Source organism: Carlito syrichta, unplaced genomic scaffold (assembly GCF_000164805.1).
Source record: "Carlito syrichta isolate Samal-C Ts95f unplaced genomic scaffold, Tarsius_syrichta-2.0.1 Scaffold314879, whole genome shotgun sequence".
Taxonomy (NCBI): Eukaryota; Metazoa; Chordata; class Mammalia; order Primates; family Tarsiidae; genus Carlito; species Carlito syrichta.
This window is the reverse complement of record NW_007258975.1, coordinates 348,111-369,303: the sequence shown is the minus strand read 5'-3', so window position 1 is coordinate 369,303 and position 21,193 is coordinate 348,111. Positions and strand designations below refer to the sequence as shown.

At 37.8% G+C, this 21,193-nt stretch overlaps 1 protein-coding gene across 1 annotated transcript in view; it reads left to right on the top strand.

Annotated features, from left to right (window-relative positions):
* NDNF (neuron derived neurotrophic factor) overlaps positions 1–17,266 on the top strand; it is a 36,099-nt gene extending 18,833 nt beyond the window's left edge. Inside the window, exons 2-4 of the mRNA XM_008072223.1 lie at positions 9,542–9,730; positions 13,301–13,425; positions 15,241–17,266. Of these exons, the coding sequence (XP_008070414.1) occupies positions 9,543–9,730; positions 13,301–13,425; positions 15,241–16,628 (1,701 nt within the window). The 5' untranslated portion in view covers position 9,542 and the 3' untranslated portion in view covers positions 16,629–17,266. The remainder of the gene's footprint in view (positions 1–9,541; positions 9,731–13,300; positions 13,426–15,240) is intronic.
* The last annotated feature ends 3,927 nt before the right edge of the window (positions 17,267–21,193 follow it).

The window sequence follows — 21,193 nt, the reverse complement described above, 5'->3', positions numbered from 1 at the left end:
AAGGAATCTATGTATAGAACATTTGAAAAGTTGACTTCTTGCCTGAAATCACTATAAAAAACCAAATTTTTAGCGTTTGGTCCACAGTAGGAACTCAATATTTGTTTGTTGACCAAGATGACTCATACCTCACCTTCTGTTGCTAAATGCTGCCGGCATGCTTCCATGCTCCATCCTAGCAAAATTCTCTAAATTTCAGTGGAGAATGAGGTATGCAGTTTGTAAACTGCTTTGGGGAACATTGCACAGGAAGTCATTTTCTTTTGCTGCAGTTCAACAGGAAATAAGGCTTAGTTGCCAAACAAAAGCAAGAAAAGCAACCAAGCATATTATCCTTCCCTTAGGGGCTTCCATCATTCCAAGAATCATTAGCTTCTCCTAAGATAGTGGAAGTTATTCCAGCTACCTCAGTTGTACATACAGAGGACATTTTGATAGGAAGAAAGTAGTCAGTATTTTGTTCCGGTTTTTCTTTGCATTATCTTATTCACTGCTTTAGAACTTTATCTCATCCTCTGACCACCTGCCCGGGGCATTTTAGGAGATCTACTACTTCCTTTAGTAAAATGGGCCTGGCTTCCTGGATTAGAGACTACTACTACCTATGGTTCATTTATTTTGTCAATTTCTTTTGTTTATTGTTCTTTTCAATGGCGTTAATAATGATGGGGCTACAAGGTCACTTACTTTAAAATCTAATCCTCTTTCAAGTCATTCTTATTCTGAAGGTCATCTTTTAAATTAGAATGCCCCAACTTTAGCCCTGTTATGAACTGTGCACCATGAGGATCGGGCAGGGGGTGCGTAGGTGTGGATGGCAGAATGGAGACTTTATTCAAATACTTGGCATGTTTTAATTTCACTTTGCCTTATTATATTAATTTAATTTTCTTCCAGAATGAAAGTTGGCAGTGATTTAGGGAAGTACTAGAGGAGGTTGGCATCACTGCAGTTGAAATGCATGTGAAAGTTCCTAATCCATCAATTCTTGACATGATGAACTCTAAAACCCTTGATAATCACGCCACTGTGTAATGACAGCCTGCATTTAGGCATCTTTAGCACAAGGGTCCCATGCATACTTCAGCTGTATTGTGTTGGGCTAGGTAGAAGTTAGCATGTTTCAGCTGCACTCTATAGTTTTTTCAGAGTAGGTGCTCACCTAGTACATACCAAAGGCTTCTCCTTAGGGTGGACCAGGAGTCCTTTACTTCCAGCTGCTTTATTTCTCCCTTTTCAAATATGGAAATACCAGATCATGATACACTATATTTCCCTCAAATTTTTTAACAAATGTGGACTTTTATGAACGACCAACTCATTTCAGTCAACGTTTTCATTGTTTGCAAAAGATAACAAAATAAAATACCTTTGGGGGAATTCAACATTTTTATCGTTGCATTTCTGCCTTGAAGGAATCTGTGCATCCAAGATGGCAAACAGTGGGCACTCAGTGTTCAAGTGCACAGACCCCTTCACTTGCTGCCCAGCAAGTATGGCAGACACAGGGGTCCTTTCCCCAGCCAAAGCTATATTTTTTTTACAGTTAGATCAAATACCTCAGGCTTATTATCAGATGTGGCATGAATGATTCAAACAAAAACAAATGCCTTCAAGTTTAAAAATAGAACCAAAGACTAAATATTTGCACTTAAAAAGGAGAAGAAAATAACAGAAGTCTCTGCAGCAGACCATTCCTTAAAATTATTCTTACTAAATTATAATCATGTACTTTCCACTATCCATCATTAAACATTAGATTTCATTTCATTTATTTCAGATGCATTTGCTTCAAGTAAATCAGAATGCTCATTTTTTTTGGTTCTCATAAATTTATTTCAGCTCTGTAGCCTATACATGATTAGGCACATTAGATAGATTTTGGGTGAATCTTAATGATGCTATGAGTTATTAAAAATTCTATACTTTATGTTATATTTATACTGGTGTATCTGATCTTAAGCTTTGTAATGTGTGATGTCTATAAGAGCCTGATGACATTTTTGACAAAAATGTTCATATGTTTTTGCAAGGAACTTGAAGGACCTTGGTTGCTAGTGACAGAAGGGTGGAAGAATTTGCTTTGGTTATATTATCACAGGTAGGTAGAACTGCTGGCTGCTGTTCTGAGGAAGTCACAGTACTGAGAAAGGCTTCATTTATCTCACTCCTTCTATTTAGAGAGGCTGTGGACAGTCACACAATCACCCAAACTAACTTTTTAGTTGCACTGGTGAGATAATATAACCAAATAGCAGTCTATAAATCTTAAAGATAAGCTTTCCAGTGGTTTGAAAGTATTCTCTTCTCTTAAGAATCTAAATTTTTATTTGTGGTGACATCCATTTAACATATTTTTAAGTAGTAAAAAAATTAACCATATATATTTATTTATTATCACTGTTTATACAGTTCAAATAACAAATGTTTATGTTTACTCTGTGAACCCATGGTTTAACCAAGATTGGTAAACTGATTAGTTGATCTTAAGTAATTGCTATAAGCCGGGCTCGGTGGCTCAGTCTGTAATCCCGCGCCTTTGGGAGGCTGACGTGAGTGGATTGCCTGACCCGTGAGTTCGAGACCCGCCTGGGCAGATCATCTCTACAATAAAATAAAAAAATCAGCCGAGCGTGGTAGTGCACGCCTGTAATTCCGGCTACTCGGAAGGCTGAGGCGGAAGGATCGCCGGAGCCCAGCAGTTCGAGGCTGCGGTGGCCGGAAGCGGCCACTGCACTCCAGTCTGGGCAACAGAGCGAGACTCCAACTGAAAAAAAAAAAAAAAAAAAGTAATTGCTATAATTTTACAAAATGACAGTGGTGGAACCCCAGATATCCTGAGACAAGATTCATTTGCTTTTAGGTATATTTTGCTTTTTGTAGTGATAGAGGTTATTCTGGATATTTAATTGGTACAAAGGTAAATTACTCAAACTCCCTTTAAACTTATGCTTTGCTTTCCAATGACTATTTTATAACTCGCAAGCAGTTCCTCAGGCTTATGAGAAAAGGATACACCAGGTTAGCTTGATTGTTTATTGTAACTAAAGTTTTCATAGAGCAAGAAGTTCAAATTGTTCCTAAAAAACAGGTCTCAGAATTCTTTGAACATTTTCAGTTATCCATCGTTTGTTCTACCCTACTCTTTGTAGAACCATAAAAATGCTTTCTGTGAATTCAATGTCATTTTCTTTAAAACCAAAGGAAACAAAGGGGAGAAGCAGGTCTCATCATTATAGTTTTTATTTTTATTTTTTTTAATTTTTTAATTTTTACTTTTTTTTTTAGTTGGGGTCTCACTCTGTCACCCAGACTGGAGTGCAATGGCCACTCCCGGCCACTGCAACCTCGACCTGCTGGGCTCTGGCGATCCTTCCGCTTCAGCCTTCCAAGTAACTGGAATTACAGACATGCGCTACCACGCCCGACTGAATCATTATAGTTTTTAAGAATTAAATGGAAAACTGCTCTCTGCATCTCTTGAGCTGTAGTGTTCACTTGCTTACCAGGAAGCGAGCAGAAAAAGCTCCACTTTTATATTTAAAAAATAATATCTTAGGATTACTACTCATTTACCTTTACTCCAAAATTAATGGAACTCATCATGTTTCCAACTATTTTGAGCTGCAATGTGTATACACACACACACACACACAATATACACTAATTACATTTATTTTCTTCCCATTAATCAAACCTGTCTCTACCTTTGTTAAGTATAAAACACATGGTTTATCTTTGAACGATCATATTGCAGAAATATTTTCTCCTTCTATACTGAGACACATTGGCATTCCAAAGAATAAAATGATCTCATTTCACCAAGAATCTATTTTCCAAAGATCAAGTTGTATCAAATCATTGGGTCTCGTTTTTCTTTTTTCACTTCAATTTTTGGCAGTATCTGAGGGCATGTGCCAAATATGAAGAAAGCCTTTGACAGCATGAACGATATCAGAATTTTCGATTAGCATCTAGATGCTGGATTCATCAGAGCTTTTCAATGAAGCAAAGTCAGTCATCCCAGCAACAGGATAACTACCGCATAGTTCTGGGTTGTGAATAATTGTGCAACCAAGTTGATTGACCTGCCTAGCAAAATAAAAATATTTGGAGTTATCCTAGCAACTTTCTACTTACATTTGAGCTAGAGCCTCGATTGCAGGAAGATAGCAAGATTTCTTGCTGTACAGACACATTTCCTACATAATCCACCAGATGGCCAGAAAAGAGAAATAGTGCTGAAAGTGAAATTCTGAATAATGTTATTGAATTTAACCTTTAAATCTATATAAGCTCTGGATACCTAAAAGTAACAAAAAGAGATGAAAGGTAAAGTTATGCCATTAGAGGGCACTTTTGTAATTTTAGATGTCTGTTCTTATAAACTGACAAAACCAAGACTTATGCTTAAGAAGAATTAATTTTCAGTTGTTTATTTAAAATGTCTGATTCTTAAACTGAATATCTAAGAAAGAACATTTTATTGGTGGGGAAAAATCTATAAAGTCTTAAAACCACAATTTAAACAACAGTTCTGTAAAGCATCAATTTTTGATCAGTGGATATAAGTTTTAAAAATATACACAGTGAGCCGGGCTCGGTGGCTCAGCCTGTAATCCCGCGCCTTTGGGAGGCTGAGGTGAGTGAATTGCTTGAGCCCGCGGGTTCGAGACCCGCCTGGGCAGTGAGACTTCATCTCTACAATAAATCAAAAAATCAGCTGGGTGTTGTGGCGCATGCCTGTAATTCCGGCTACTCGGAAGGCTGAGGCGGAAGGATCGCTGGAGCCCAGCAGGCCGAGGCTGCGGTGGCCAGGAGCGGCCACTGCACTCCAGTCTGGACCACAGAGTGAGACTCCAACTCAAAAAAAAAAAAAAAAAAAAAAATATACACAATGTATCTGCACAGTAGTTTTTTGATTAGCTGTATCCAGGGCTCCTTTTAAATACATTTTGCTTAACAAATTCTGCCTGTAACTTGATCATATTGAACAAATGATTAATGTTTCCTAATATCTAAGTTTTTTCCCAACAATAGTAGAATGGTATTAGATTACATTGTGGAAAACATCATCTGACAGAATATAAATTCTTCTGTTTTAGGGCCACACAATTTTGAACACTTTTCTGAAAAGTATCTCTTTTTCTCATAGTTAGCATGGCAATTAAGATGGTTAAAAAGTGTGAAACTATCCGGGCTCGGTGGCTCAGCCAGTAATCCTGTGCCTTTGGGAGAGGCTGAGGTGAGTGGATTGCCTGAGCCCACGGGTTTGAGACCTGCCTGGGCAATTTGGCGAGACCTCATCTCTACAGTAAATCCAAAAATTAACCGGGTGTGGTAGTGCGTGCCTGTAGTTCCAGCCACTTGGAAGGCTGAGGCGGAAGGATCACCGGAGCCCAGCAGGTCGAGGCTGCGGTGGCCGGGAGCGGCCACTGCACTCCAGTCTGGGCGACGGAGTGAGACTCCAACTCAAAAAAAAAAAAAAAAAAAAAATGTGAAACTATGATAGTTTTGATAAAGAAATGTCCACTTGAACCAATAAAGTAGAGTAAGCCAGTAAAATAATTTAATGAGTAAAAACACTTAGTGTCAAGAACTCTGAAGAGTTTGAAATTTTACTCCACTTGCAAACTAATAAATTATTGTGCCACAGTGGATGCTAGAAAAAGGCACAATACTCCTGGGTCAGAGACAAAGGACTTTATTATCCAGAGCAGTAGCAATAGGCATAGTATCATCATTTTCTTTCACTGGTTCTTTGACTCCCAATTCTCACGGGACAATGCCAAGAGGGCCAGATGGCACCAGCCCATCTTGATGATTTTATTACAGAGCAGGAGCCCTGAGTTTAGGGAACCCAAATCTTTTATAATAGGTAATGATTGTGACTGCTCTTTGCTTCAGAATTTTTGCCTTGCAAGGTTGTTCACTGTACAGAAATCCTTGAAAAGATGTAGAACAAAGACAATTGCTTCCAAGATATGCAAAATCAAACACAGAGTCCTATAAAGAATTGCCTCCCAATACTTACCCTGCATAATTTTATAATTTGAAATTGTTTACTAATAATAAATTGCTAAGTTGCTGATGTGGAGAATATATAATAATTGGACTTACCACAGTTTTAAAGTCACCAATAATAAATAGTTCATATTGTTTACATCCTATAGTATTTAGCAGGTAACCTTTACCTGTCTAAGCCTCAGTTTGATCATTTTTAAAATGAGAAAACTAATAGTGCGTACATGATAGGGTTGTTGCTAGCATTAGATGAACTAGTATAATAAGGCTCTTAGAAGAGTACCTGGCACGCAGCATGTACACAACAAAACTGGTTAATATTGTTGTCATCTTAAAATTAATCTTTTATAATATGCTGATTTAATAAAGAGTGAGTTCTTTTCAGGGACAGTTGAGGATACTGGGGAATTCCTACCAATCACAATTAGCTATTTCTCTGACTCTGGAGCTGATTTAAATATCCCAAATACCAAATATCCTATGGCCTTGGGTAACTTGTCCCGCTAAGGTGTATGATGGCACTGCAGTTGACAGTTTTGTGGGCAGACATGAGGCCTCACGAGGTAAGCCTGCCCCGAGTGGCTCTGGGGCAAATATACCTGAGCTCCTCATACTCAACTGTTCCCATGGCAATGTTTGCTCTAAGTTCCTAACAAAAACAGAAAGTCAAATTCTAGCCATTTCTAAAGAAACTTTTTTTTTCACGATCTGGCCTCTTTTGCTTTCAGGAGGCAAGTTTTGGGGATGGTACTACAAAGAGAAGTAAACTGAGTATGTTTTATTGTGATGAGATAATAAGTACTTCCAAACAGAGGCAGCATATCAAATGCTGTTCAGATTTTCCATTTCTTTTTGCTCCAGACAAAAGGATTGCAGGAGGGAGACACAGAGGATGAGAGAGTCCCCATCCAGTCAGCCTACCATGTCCTTGCCTGGTCAGAATGGGTTAACTGAGCTTACCCAGCCAACTAGCTTTGGCAGACATGACCCTTATTTACCCTAGTAATTTATGTGAGCTCCAGCTTACATCCCAACTTCCACTGGATTTCTCTTTGACAGTCGTCTGAATATCTGAACTATAAATTATTTAATGAAACTTCAGGAGGCCTGGTCTTATCCTTAAACTGCCAGCTGGTTGGGAAGAGTAGTTTAGTATTCAGTCATAGAACCATTGCTCATTAGAGATCACCTGTCCAAACCCCTCAGAAAACTGACATTCAGAGTGATTAGGAATGAAACCAAACATCAAGTTTCTTAGCTGTCAGTCGAATTTTCTTTCAGTGGCAATACAATCAAGAAATGAGTGGAAAATAAGAGTCACTTATAAGAAATTATTATAGTTTTTGGGAGAGATATTGTTGAATAAAAAGTTGAGGTTCAGCCGGGCTCGGTGGCTCAGCCTGTAATCCCACGTCTTTGGGAGGCTGAGGTGAGTGGATTGCCTGAGCCTGCGGGTTCGAGACCCGGCTGGGCAGTGAGACCTCATCTCTACAATAAATCAAAAAATCAGCCGGGCGCGGTAGCGCATGCCTGTAATTCTGACTACTCGGAAGGCTGAGGTGGAAGGATCGCCGGAGCCCAGCAGGTGGAGGCTGCGGTTGCCGGGAGCGGCCACTGCACTCCAGTCTGGGCGACAGAGTGAGACTCCGACTCAAAAAAAAAAAAAAAAAAAGTTGAGGTTCCATAGGATTTTTATCCTTTCTCTGCTTACGTGATGGAGATTTGTTCTTACACAAGGATAGTACCCATTTCACAGGTGTTTTGTGAGGAGTGAAAGCATTACGGCAATTAGTGAACTTAGCACAGTGCTTTGCGAAATTTCTGCAGGAATTTTTTTATAGAAAACTACAGAAAACAAAGCAAAAAAAAGTATTTAAATAAAAAATTCAAATGCTTTTATGAGCAAGCTCGCTGTTTAAAAACTACTTCTCATTTTTTAAAGAATATTCATTTCTTGCAAAATATTTTTAGTTGTCTGACTCTATTTTTGATGTCACTCAAAGATACAATTAGGCTGAGCATGGTGGCTAATACCTATAATCCCAGCTCTGTGGGAGGTCAAGCTAGGAGGATTATTTGAGCTTGGGAGTTCAAGACCAGTCTAGGCAACTTGGGAGAGAGACCTTGTCTCTACAAAAAAATTTTTTTTTAAATTTAGCTGACTGTGGTGGCATGAACCTGTAGTCCCAGCTACTTGGGAGGCTTAGGTGGGAGAATCACCATGATTCACAAAAAAAGTAGTAGTTAATTATTTATTATCTATAGTAGTGGCTATTTTAAAATAAAACTGGTATTCATCTCGAATTATCACAAATATTTGCATTTGGCTTTCTCACTGCTTTGAGTACTTCAACATAAAAATATTCTCCAATGCTTGAATTCCCTGATGTATGTTAAGTCAAAGAGGTAAGGGGAAAAAACTCTTTATATAGTTTTTTGTGAGGAAAAAAACGTATCAAATGATCAAGGGGTGCAAAGTCTGGCATTTTTATCTGTCATGTCAAGAACTTGCCTCTCTGGGGCTTCCTGTTGAAAGCACTGAGACATGTCAAAGACAATGTCTGTGACAACACCCTTACAGCAATGTGCAGTAGAAAAGGGTCTATACTTACTCGAAGCATCTTTGATGAAAGTAAGTGACAAATGCCAAAATGGAACTCAGTAAACATACTCTGCTGGAGGTTAAGACAAATGGTCTAAATATGCAAGTTTCCAAAGGTCTGACTTGATCTGAGTATGAGGATCCAAGCCCACTTTCTAATATGGAAGAGGTGTATATGACATTGTTGGGTTGAAGAGTCTGGCACTTTATAACAATTAGACATCAACAAATAGCTTACCTTGTGGTTTTGGACAAGTTGCTTAAACTTAGATAGTCCAACTTTATAATCTAAAAATCTGTGATTTGTGAAAAGTTGATCTCTAAATAAGCATAATACTGCTTATATGTAACCCTTAGTCAGATTTTAAAGAATAATAAAATAATTGTGCAGTGTTAATTTCTGTCTCTTTATGGTTCTTGTGACTTATGTCAAATGTAATAGTTCAACCATGTCAGTGATTAGTAACTTGACTGTTGAGCAAGGAGTCTAGCCAACCATTGGCACAACTTTTACAGCAGTGGAAAGAACTGACCCTGAGTGGTCATTTTAGTATGAGCTTTGAGACACTGACATAGTGTTATCTACAATGTCCATACAGTAAGGTCTTCTGCTGTAATGAAGTGAGGATTTATCTCTCTGACTACCCACGGATGTTAATACACCAAGAATCCTTTTATTTCAAAATGTTCTTAATGTCTGAAATTCTGGTGAATTCATTCTCAACCTCATGAAACAGTTTGAAGAAGAAAAAAGCAAAAACACGCAGGAGAGTTGCCTTCAAGGTCATGTGTGGCCCTAATGATATGGCCCTAATGTTTTCATCCGATCTAAAACAGTGTTAACCTTTAGAGAGTCTGCAGTTAGCCTGAGTCTCTGCCCACAGAACTAACACGAGAGCGTTTCTGTTGCCCCAGGATGGTGCTGCTCCACTGGTGTCTGCTGTGGCTCCTGCTTCCACTCACCTCAAGGACCCAGAAATTACCCACCCGAGATGAAGAGCTTTTTCAAATGCAGATCCGAGACAAGGCATTTTTTCATGATTCATCCGTAATTCCAGATGGAGCTGAAATCAGCAGTTATCTCTTTAGAGATACACCTAAAAGGTATTCTCCCCACATAGTACTTCCTTTATCCAAAAGCTCATGGAAGTTGCCTCCAAAACACAAAGCAATATTTTGACTTAGTTTAGGCAATTTGCAAATCAACCTGTGAATGGCATCACCTATTTTCTCTAAGTAAGAAAAAAATGGCAATGCAATTTTTAATCATGAAATAGAGACTGCTTCAGTTTTGTCGATTTGATCTCCTTTTGGATGGAGGAGGCGATCCTTACATTTCTTACATTTTGAAAGGATTAGTTGTTTGTTTTCAGAGCAATAGAAGGTTTCTAAGAGGGACTCTGTAGGATTAAAATAAAATTAATTGCATATAAGATTCTTCTAGGGTTTGCATTTTTATAGTAATTTCTTTAACAAACATGATCAGATTCTGAGAGGATCAAACTAAATAGTGATAAAAACAGACACTGTTAATTTACCCTTACTTCAGCATCAACAAATTGGGATCACATAATACTTCTAAATATTTTGTTCTTGAAAAATTATATATATCATATAAATAATATATATTATAAACTGATTATATTTGAAGTTACTTTGCAGTGTTTAAATACCTCTCTACCTTTGAAAGTGTAGACTTTGGATCATTATATTTCAAAACCAGTTTCTCCTTTTAGACTGGGACACATTAGAATTCTAAAAGATAAAACTGTCTCACGTCATCAAAAATCCATTGTCCAAAGACTGAGGTATTTCAGATCATTTGGTCATCTTTTCAGTTTTGATCCCCAATAATTATGGAAGGTAGAGCTCTGAACCCTTTACCCTTCAAAATCATGTGTATAACCAAAATACATGATATGTCCTAACATTTCCATCCAAACTCAAATAGTATTAATAGTGGCCTAGTCATATCCAAGCTGTTTAGTCTGAATGATGGTAGGTTATCAGTTTTCCTACTTTGACTGAAGCAAACTATTGTCTGAGTATCATTTCAGCACTGCCTGAGTGAAATAATGTTTTTGAATGAATGCATTAGACTAGGAACTGGGTTGTTAGTAACATATAAAATAATTATGAATCTTTAAATGATGTTCTTGAGAGGGAAAGCACAAAATGAGAGGAAGACTACTTTGGAGGAACCTGCTATCTTAGTCCTTCCTAAAACTGAGTCTGTCTTAAGACTTCAAGTTCATCTTAAATATTAATTGAGTTCTTGCTGAATGCATTTCTCTTTTTATATTTTATCCCTTGAATTTTTGAGTGAGTAAGATCAAATCAAGACTTTTCGGTAGAAATTACTTTCATTTCCCAAAAACACTTGTGCACTGCTTTCTTTGCAGTATTCTTTAAATACAGCATTCCACATTATGTAATTATGTATACAGCATTCTATGTTATGTAATATCACCTAATCAAACAGTTTATCCCTTTCTTGAACAAATAATCTTACAAACAGTTCATCTTTTATAGTCTTTCAGTTCCTCAAAAATTAAATAAGTTTTGATACCAAGAGTTATCTTAAAAATTATATATTTTTTTAAAACACCAGGTGGGCAACCCCCTCGGGTTCCCTCCCACTGGGAACTTGTCTGTCCTCTCAATAAATCCTGCTGTCTCACCTTCCAAAAAAAAAAAAACCCAAAGAAACAACAACAAAAATAACACCATGTTTTTATTATGAGAAATTATAAAACAATCAGTACTTCCTCTTTTCCTTCTTCCTTTTTATTTCTTAAATTTATCTATTTTTTACTTCTATCCTTTTTTCACAAATAATTATCGGCGCCCTTGATATAATGTTAACTTATACTAGTAAGAGTAAGCTTACACTAGTAAAGAATTGCAGCCACAAGTAGAAACATCACTTCTAGGAGTGAAATATGCATTGACAAGTGCACATAGATATTGCTGACATTCTAGCTAAAGAAGAAATTCCAGATAAAATTGAGTAGCAGTACAAAGAAAAAGGCAGCACATTCATTAATTATTCTTATGTCTATACTCAAATTCCAAAGGCTAAATGATTCATGGTGTGTTTATCCCTCAGCTTTTGCACTGTAATTGGAGCCATGTTTCCTTACTTATTCATTATATTTGTGTCTCCCTCATGAGTCAGTAAATATCTTGAGCACAAAGGTCATGCCCTGTCATCTCTGATTGCCACTCTCCTCTACAAGAACTTTGTGCTTGTTAGACAGCACATGTCTGTCAAATTATTAAGTGTATTCAAATTATCATTTATTCCTAATCATAAGTGTTTCTGTATGAAAATGCTGACTTAAAGAGACTCCCTGCTGCTTTACATGTATAATGATTATCTTGTGGAATACAAGCGTTGTTTTGTTATTGGTCACCTATGCCTTGTAAGACACAGTTGCTTACTTTGGAAAATAAACTATTTCCTTGTCTGAAATAGAACAGAAGGTAACAGATGAACTTGTGCATTGATTTCTGCTGTGGCATCAATTAACTATGTTACTCACATAAAACCCCAAAACAAACATGAAGTTTTGAATACTCTTTTACTTGCATGATGCCAAATACATTATTTTGTTGTACCTATTTTTTTGTACCACAGATAAGCTCAGTTGCATTTATGTAGGTGGTATCTCCCATGAAAACTGGCCAAGCAAACAAAATTCTACGCATTAAAAGTAGGTTGAGTTAAAAATTAGACCTTCTGCTACGTTTCTTTAAGGATGCCTATATTAAAATTTCCATATAAATTTTCCATACATTAAACAATCCAATCATCTATTGTGTCTAGAGAATTGTTTAAATGTACTACTTTATGACTTAGTTGGTTCTGCTTTTGTAGGGTCTTCACTTTATTTGTCTACCCACTGCCCTACTTCCAACCTCCAGTTCCAAATTCATCTTTGGTGTGCGTGAAGGAGGAAGTACTTATATCTCCACTCAGAGTCTGTATCTTCGGATAGAAACATACTCTATGTATACGTATCTTGTGGCTAGAATAGTCAGTTTGGTGTTAAGATTCTTGGTTCTAATCATTAATTTAGTAAGTAATTCACACATTCAGAAATGTTGAGCAGGTACTTGCCACATGCAGAAATCTGTGCCAAGTGTGAATAGAAGTCACTGATGTAAAAATGTAAATACAGCATTATTTTGTTAGAGACCAACACACATTTTAGAACTAGATTACTGAGGAAGTGCTCTTTTGAAAGAGTTGTGACTATGTCAGAGTGCCCTCAAGGTAACATACAAATTTATCACGAAATTTATGGAAAACACAGTACCTATAGGGCACCTGGAAACTTCCTTGGTTGTGATTTATTGTGCAGTGGCAGGGCCTATGTTAATAATATCCAGGCACAGAGAAGTTGATTTTTAGTTCAGAATACTTTTGTTTCAATGCCTTTTAGTGATCTCACACTATATTTAGTGATGATAAATCTGATTGCCGAACCTAGGGCTATTGGACTTCCACAATTAATACAATAAGTATCATGTTTTGTGTCAAATAGCCAGTTTTGAGAAATTCTGTTAAATAAAATTTTATTAAAATTGTATAAAAATGAAAATCAAATGATTTTTCCAGTAAGTCTTGGTGTTAGAAAGGATTATTCCAACTGGTCCCCTTTCCCACAGGTATTTCTTTGTGGTTGAAGAAGACAATACTCCAATGTCAGTCACAGTGACTCCCTGTGATGCGCCCTTGGAGTGGAAGCTGAGCCTTCAGGAGCTGCCAGAGGAGGCCAGTGGGGAAGGCTCAGGTAAGCAGCAGGACAGACCTGCCCCAGGCCTCTAAATGTATAGTTAAAGGCTTGTGAAGTACACAACCTTCTGTTAGTAAGAACACACGGGGGGGGGGGGGGGGGAGCACAGGTGATGCCGGAGATGCTGAGATGAGATGAGGGAAATGAGGAGATGGCATCAGAGGAACTTGGTCTTGGTAAGATAAAAAGGAGAGACAGGTAGAGGGACCGAGGGGTTGCAGAGATTTGACCGAGCCTCTATGGCAGTGATTTGCAATCTTGCCTGAACATTTGAATCACATTTAGGGCTTTCAGAACTACTGATACCTGGATCTCAAGCGTGAGCCCTTGAGGTCTGATTGAATTGCTGTGGAGTGTGGGCTGGATACTGGGATTTTTACCCACCAGTGGATTCTAATATGCAGGCAAGATTAAGAACCTCTGATCTCTGGCAAATGAAGAAGCATTTAGCAGCAGTTAAAGATCGGACAAAAGGAAAGTCAGTAGGAAGAGTGGTTAGCCATTTAGAGAAGATGCAGATGATGGAAAGTGAGAAAAAAAGACACAAGGGAGATGAGAAGTGTCTGTGTAGGACTCCGGAGTGATGCTGCTCTTTAAGGACATCGCAGCTTAAAGACGAAGGCTTGCCACCTGTTACCCTGCAACGAATGCTATCGAGCTATGATACTCACAAGGAGGAGCAAGCATTACAGCTAGGAAACTTGTGGAAGTGCCAGATACAGGAAACGGATCCTGATATTAACACAGCTGTGTGATGATTGTGCTCATCCTATGATTGAGAAATATGAAATTCTGTATACCTCACTGTCAACCTGCAGTGATAGGCTGGAACAGGTTTGTTCCCACTCTGGCTGCCCAGTGCTTCACCAGGTCCTGGAAACTTACCTATACACTGATATCTGTGTGATACATGATAACAGTAACAAAAGATGAAAAAATTAGTTTGGCTTCAGTACTTCCCTGGTATTATTCCTGGGCACATGTTCTAGACGTTGAAACTTAGACATTCTTTCTGGAACCTTTTACTTTATATTTTCATCAGATGTCTTGTCCTCCAGTGAAACTGGTTAAATGGCTTGCCATCAAAATGCAAAATGATAGAAATTCTGAGCACGGGGGTGTGTACCTGTAATCCCAGCTATTTGGGAGGTTGAGGCAGGAGGACTGTTTGAACCCAGGAGTTCGAGATCAGCCTGGGCAACAAAGTGAGACTCTCATCTCTATATTTTAAAAAAGCAAACTAATAGAATCCTTTTGGTAAGTAGATTGACAGTCAGGATTAACAATTTCTCAACAGTTTTCCATCTTTGACCTAAAATTTCCATTAATTGGATTCTGATTAGAAGAAATAATTTAAATTACAGAAGCCCTATACACAAATAAGAGCATTAAAGCATATAAGAGCATATTACAAATAATGGTCAAAATTTGGCCGCCAATATTGTTTTTATGATGTAATATTACATGAGAAAAACAGCATTCAAAAAATGGGTTTGTCTAGGAACTTACATGCATGAGAATAAATGTTATTACACTGCAGATAAAAATGAGAGATAATATTAATTGCCCAAAAATGTGGAAAGGAAAAGGTTGAGTGGAAATAAATCAAAGGATTAATAAAGGTCTGTCTCTGGATAATTAATTAATGGTTAATTTTTTATCTTGTTATTTTTCTTGATTTTTTCATTTTCTACTTGGAACATGTATTTTTTCATAATGGGGAAAAAATAAGATGAATGTAAAAGCACAGCTTGAGGCTGGCATGCTACAGTGGGTGCCCTGATACGTAACCTATGATCTTATGTCTTCTAGGTGATCCGGAACCTCTTGAGCAGCAGAAGCAGCAGATCATCAATGAGGAAGGCACTGAGTTATTCTCCTACAAAGGCAATGATGTGGAATCTTTTATATCTTCTAGCTCTCCATCTGGTTTATATCAGCTGGAGCTTCTTTCAACGGAGAAGGACACACATTTCAAAGTGTATGCCACCACAACTCCAGAGTCTGATCAGCCGTACCCAGAATTACCCTATGACCCAAGAGTAGATGTTACCTCCTTGGGGCGCACCACGGTCACTTTGGCCTGGAAACCAAGTCCCACAGCCTCTTTGCTGAAACAACCTGTCCAGTACTGTGTGGTCGTCAACAAAGAACACAATTTCAAAAGTCTCTGTGCAGTGGAAGCAAAGCTGAGTGCTGATGATGCTTTTATGATGGCACCAAAACCTGGTCTGGACTTTAGCCCCTTTGACTTTGCCCACTTTGGATTTCCTTCAGACAATTTGGGCAAAGAGCGCAGTTTCCTAGCAAAACCTTCTCCAAAACTGGGGCGTCATATCTACTCGAGGCCCAAGGTTGACATTCAGAAAATCTGCATAGGAAACAAAAACATCTTCACCGTCTCTGATCTGAAACCTGACACACAGTACTACTTTGATGTGTTTGTGATCAACAGCAACATGAGCACAGCTTATGTAGGCACCTTTGCCAGGACCAAGGAAGAAGCTAAACAGAAGACAGTGGAGCTGAAAGATGGGAAGGTTGCAGACGTTTTTGTTAAAAGGAAGGGAGCAAAGTTTCTACGGTTTGCACCAGTCTCTTCTCACCAAAAAGTCACCTTCTTTATTCATTCTTGTCTGGATGCTGTCCAAATCCAAGTGAAAAGAGATGGGAAACTACTTCTGTCTCAGAATGTGGAAGGCATTCGGCAGTTTCAGCTTAGAGGAAAAGCTAAAGCAAAGTATCTCATTCGACTTAAAGGAAACAAGAAAGGAGCCTCTATGTTGAAAATCCTGGCTACCACAAGGCCTAGTAAGCCGTCATTTCCCTCTCTTCCCGAAGACACAAGAATCAAAGCCTTCGACAAACTCCGTACCTGTTCCTCAGCCACCGTGGCTTGGCTAGGCACTCAGGAAAGGAACAAGTTTTGCATCTACAAAAAAGAAGTAGATGATAACTACAATGAAGACCAAAAGAAAAGAGAGCAAAACCAATGCCTGGGACCAGATACAAGGAAGAAATCAGAAAAGGTCCTCTGTAAATATTTCCACAGTCAAAACCTGCAGAAAGCAGTGACCACAGAAACAGTTAAAGGTCTTCACCCAGGCAAATCTTATCTGCTGGATGTTTATGTTATAGGACATGGGGGGCACTCCGTGAAGTATCAGAGTAAGGTTGTGAAAACCAGGAAGTTCTGTTAGTTACCATATTGTAGAGATATGTGACGTAGAACTCCAGGAGGGACATTAAATCACTTTAAGTATAAACTGACCACTCTGACAGCTGAGAGAAGTTGTGACCTGCTCCTGTACTGTGGAAGGAAGGATACCAACATGTGTATATTAGCATTCATAAAAGTAACTGTTGGAAGAGACTTGTTCTAGTGTGCCCCGTGGTACCTGGTGTGAGTCTGATGCTGGCTGATGTCAAAGATAGAGAACTTCTTGAAGGGATTGCCATTCCTTGCTTTTACCACTGCATGAACCGCTTCTAAATTATTTTATTACCTAAAAATTTAAAATATGCCATTTCTTGCACACATCCACAAATGCAAATCATTCCTCTCTATAGATGCTAGAATATATCTAAATTATTTTATAAAGTCTTGTTTTAAATGTCAGTGTTTCTATGGTTGTAAACTATTACATTCTTTTCCTGATAAAGTATAGATCTAATCTAAGTATTATTAAGTGGACGCCATTCTAGTCAGTTATATTGCTATTGTAAATTCTTATTTGTTGAGTCAAATGTTTAAATACTGTATGTATCTCATGTACAAAGTTGACATACATTATATTCATGTACATAAAATTAAATAGATTATATACTGTTCATTTTCCCAAGCAGCTACCTTGGTGTTTTCCATTTTTAAACTGTCCCTAAAACTATACCTTTGTGTAATTTGGCACCAAAATGGACTATTTTTAAATAGTTAAAAAGGAATACTTCATCTCTCTAAAGTTATTATGGCATTAGAAATAGTTATTAAAATTTGTATTTTGACATTGAATAGGAGCCAGCTATTGTGAGAGTTGAGACAGCTATGACAGACTTGTTTTAAAAAAATAGGGCAAGACAAGCATCGTAACTCAGTAAGTATTCAACAAATCATCTTTAACAACCTAAAACATATCACCTTCTAGACATTTGTTTTAAGTACAAAACTGAGCTATTCCAATTATTTTCCATCTGCTTGAATATTCGCAAAGTAATTATTTTCATTTCTAGCTGAAGCAACTTAGCAACCACCATTTAGGACTTTGATTCGTAACAAGGAAACTAGCGGCGAAAGCTGCTGCTTTATAACAGGAAGAATTTGCTAATTTTAACTTTGATTTGTTTATGGATTTTTTAAAAAATAATTTAGATGTTAGAAATAATTTAGGTAAATAGTAACATAAACCATTTCTCAGAGAAGCACACATAGGGCAGTTTTAGGTAGCTTCATTCTCCATACGTACATCTGAAGTGTCATGAAAACATTGGGCCAGAATTCAGAAAAGTCTTGAACTTATAGTCACTTAAAGCAGTATGACCTTAAGAAAAGTTGTTACCTCCCATCATCTCCCTTTTGCATCAATAAAAACAAGTGATGATAGATTTGGATACAATAGCATTGTTAGACACCATCTATCATGAGAGGTTGTATTGTGTAGAATTCTGTGATTCTAAATCATAAATTGACCACAAGTGGGGACAGGTATGATCCCTTAACCTCCAACCTGTCACCTGCTGCTGACGCCATCTTTCACAGGGTGGGCATTCAGCGTCACAGTCCTGTGGAGTATAGAATCACCCAGCCTAAGGTAGTGTAAATGGTCTTCATGAAATGTGCTCTGCTTGCCTTCAGAGAATATAGTATCCTAAAAGAAAGTATCATCTAACTCCCTGGTGTTAAGATACTAGACAAAATTGACTGTTTTGTCTGTACAAAACAACAAGTCACCTGAAAGAATTTTTTAAAAGACAAAGAAGGCATACTCAGTAGTCATGTAACCAACCAACTTGGAAGGAGAGACTTTAAAATTGACAGCATCCCAGAGATGTTGTCCTTTTAATAGAAGTTAGATCCTAAGTTCCGAATTTGGCGCCTTTGAAAGAGAATCAACTTTCCTATATTACTTGCATATATATTACTACAGAATAATGTGCTGAATGGGACCAGAGTGAATCAAAGAGTTATTGCGTCTTCTGAAGGTGACGGACTTAACTTTCGGATATGGCTTAAATGCCTGAGAAGTCCTGGGAAAGAGGCCAAGTCAGTTTAACCAAACTTTTACTTTTTTTGTCAGCTGTGATAGTGGTTTCTACATAGTCTGGATAAATCCAAGAATTCTTTCATGACCCCAGTGAAATTTGCCTTTTTAAAATGATAGAAAAATGAAATACACATTGTGAAACTTCTAATGCTCATGAAAAAGGGGAATGCCCATTAAAAATGAAGAGCTTTTATTTACTAATGTGTTTAGATTTTAGGAGCATTTAGCTAAGCTGGAGACAAAATAAGAAAAAATTTGTTCTTGATTAAGAGAAGAGCTAGAAATTAGCTGATATGAAAGTGCTGCCATGTGTGCATTCAGCCCAGGCTAGCCACATCAAGAGCGGGACATGTGAAGCCCCAGGCACAACTGGGTGTCATTCAGGAGAGAAGATACTCTGAGGAAATTTAACTCACTATCCTCATTTTTCAGGTACAAAAATGAAATTAAAGACCAGAGAAATAATATACTTTTTTTTAGAAAAAGCTTTCATAGTTGAAACAGCTAAGTAAAGGCGCTACTCAGAATCCAAAATCCTAACCAGAATATTAATCAACAATTCTTCATTAAAATGATCATTTGTGGATTATTTTCCAAAAAGAAGTAAACTTTTTGTCACTTATGACTTCAAAGCAACTTGTTTTTCAAGGCCATTTTAGATTTCCTTAAGAATGTGTGTGTTACTCATAACTGACCACTTAAAACTTATAAGAAAAAAATGTATGGCCATTTTGTTATTTTTAGAGACACAAAATATGCACACACAGACTTGAGGCTTGAGGCTGTAAAATCATTAACCAATTGCTTAAATGATAAATCCTGCTTTTAAAAAAAATCTAAAACTATTCAGAATCTATTTTTTATTTTCTTGGTCAGATTATTTTATAATCAGCATCTAGATTAATTTTTAAAACATGCATTAAAGGATTATGACAAGCACTTATTTTCATTACTCAGAACACATTTGAAAAAGTTATAATTTTGGTATCCTGACGAGTCAAATGAAGAGACTTCAATTAAATGTCACATAGATGAAATTCTGAGTTTGAAAAGGCTTAATAGTCCTTTTTTTTTTTTTTTTTGAAAGTAGGTTTTATTGAGAGGACAGAGAAGCGCCCACAGTGAGAGGGGACCCGAAGGGGTTGCCTGGCTTAATGATTCTTAATGCTTTGTTTCTCAATGAAGACACACACACACACACACACACACACACACACACACACACACACAAACACGTGTATACAATTCAGGGGATTTGATGGTCCTGAAACCAATCCAGCATCCCTTCCTATATTTTTCCAATCCCTTCTAGAAACCATCTAGTTCTACTATCTTACTTTACAGACGAGAAAATTGAGGCCTAATTAAGACTAGAACACAGATTCCTTTACTCTAGTTTTAATGTCCACTCGGGGCTTCATTTTAAGCACTTCTTCACTCCAGAAAGCATGCAACAATTCACTCAGTATATACCTTTTTGTCTCTATTCACTGCCAGGCTTCAAGGCAAAACAAACAAAACTGAGCATAACTTGGAGGACAAGGTCATTTGAGCATCTGCAGCCTCTTCCTTCCCCCGCTTTGCTATTGTGTGACGGAGATAATCTCGGTTAGGAACTTGCCTTTTGGTCCTCTCCCAGGACCAAGCGGAGTGACTGCTGCCAGGCTTCACTTGTCCTCTATAGTGTCCAAAGTACCTGAGAGGTATGCGGGCACACTCACCATTGTGTTTTCCCCAGAGAGTTGTGGCCTGTGGTTTAGGATTTGGGCCTTTGTTGTTTTGAAAGTAGGAAGTGGGAGAAAGGAGAACAGCAGAGTAGGTGGAGTGTGGAGAGAAGTATGGTTTTATCTAATTTATTTCTCTAAGAGGTTTGAGAGGTTGAGATGCGAGAGATTTAATGTAGCCTAATTTTATTCGGATTGTGTATTCCGTCCTACACTCAACCTTACGTGGAAATATTTGACCTGGCTCATCATGTTCTCTATTAAAAGTTTATCTCACTGACAGGCATTTTCATTTCATTTGTGTTCCTCCTTCCCAACCTTTGAAAAACAAACAGTAATCAGAGTTTAGAAATATAGTCACTTAGAATGGCTTTTAAGGTTCACCCTTAGACTTCTTTCAAAGGTATTTAAAATATTCTTTCAAAGTGTAAAAGAAAAAAAAGGCTGTTGATCACCAGCACAAAAAAAATAATTGGTCCAAGATTGAAGCGTTCAAGGTCTTGGGCGCAGTTACATGTTATATTGACCACTTAGATCCTAACCGAGACAGGGTGGGATCAGCTGTCTTACAGTGTTGAGGGGAGGAGGCCAGTGCCGAAAAGAAATTAAGAGTCATTGTAAAAGACTCATTTAAAAACAGAAATAAGAATGAAGACCCAAAATGTAACTTATTGTCCCTGTATGCTGCAGAGGAGAACTTGCAAGAAAGTGAAGTTTTCTTGAAACTTGTTAGAAATGTAGTCTAGAGACCCTGAGGCAGGGATACATCATCCAACCTCCCAG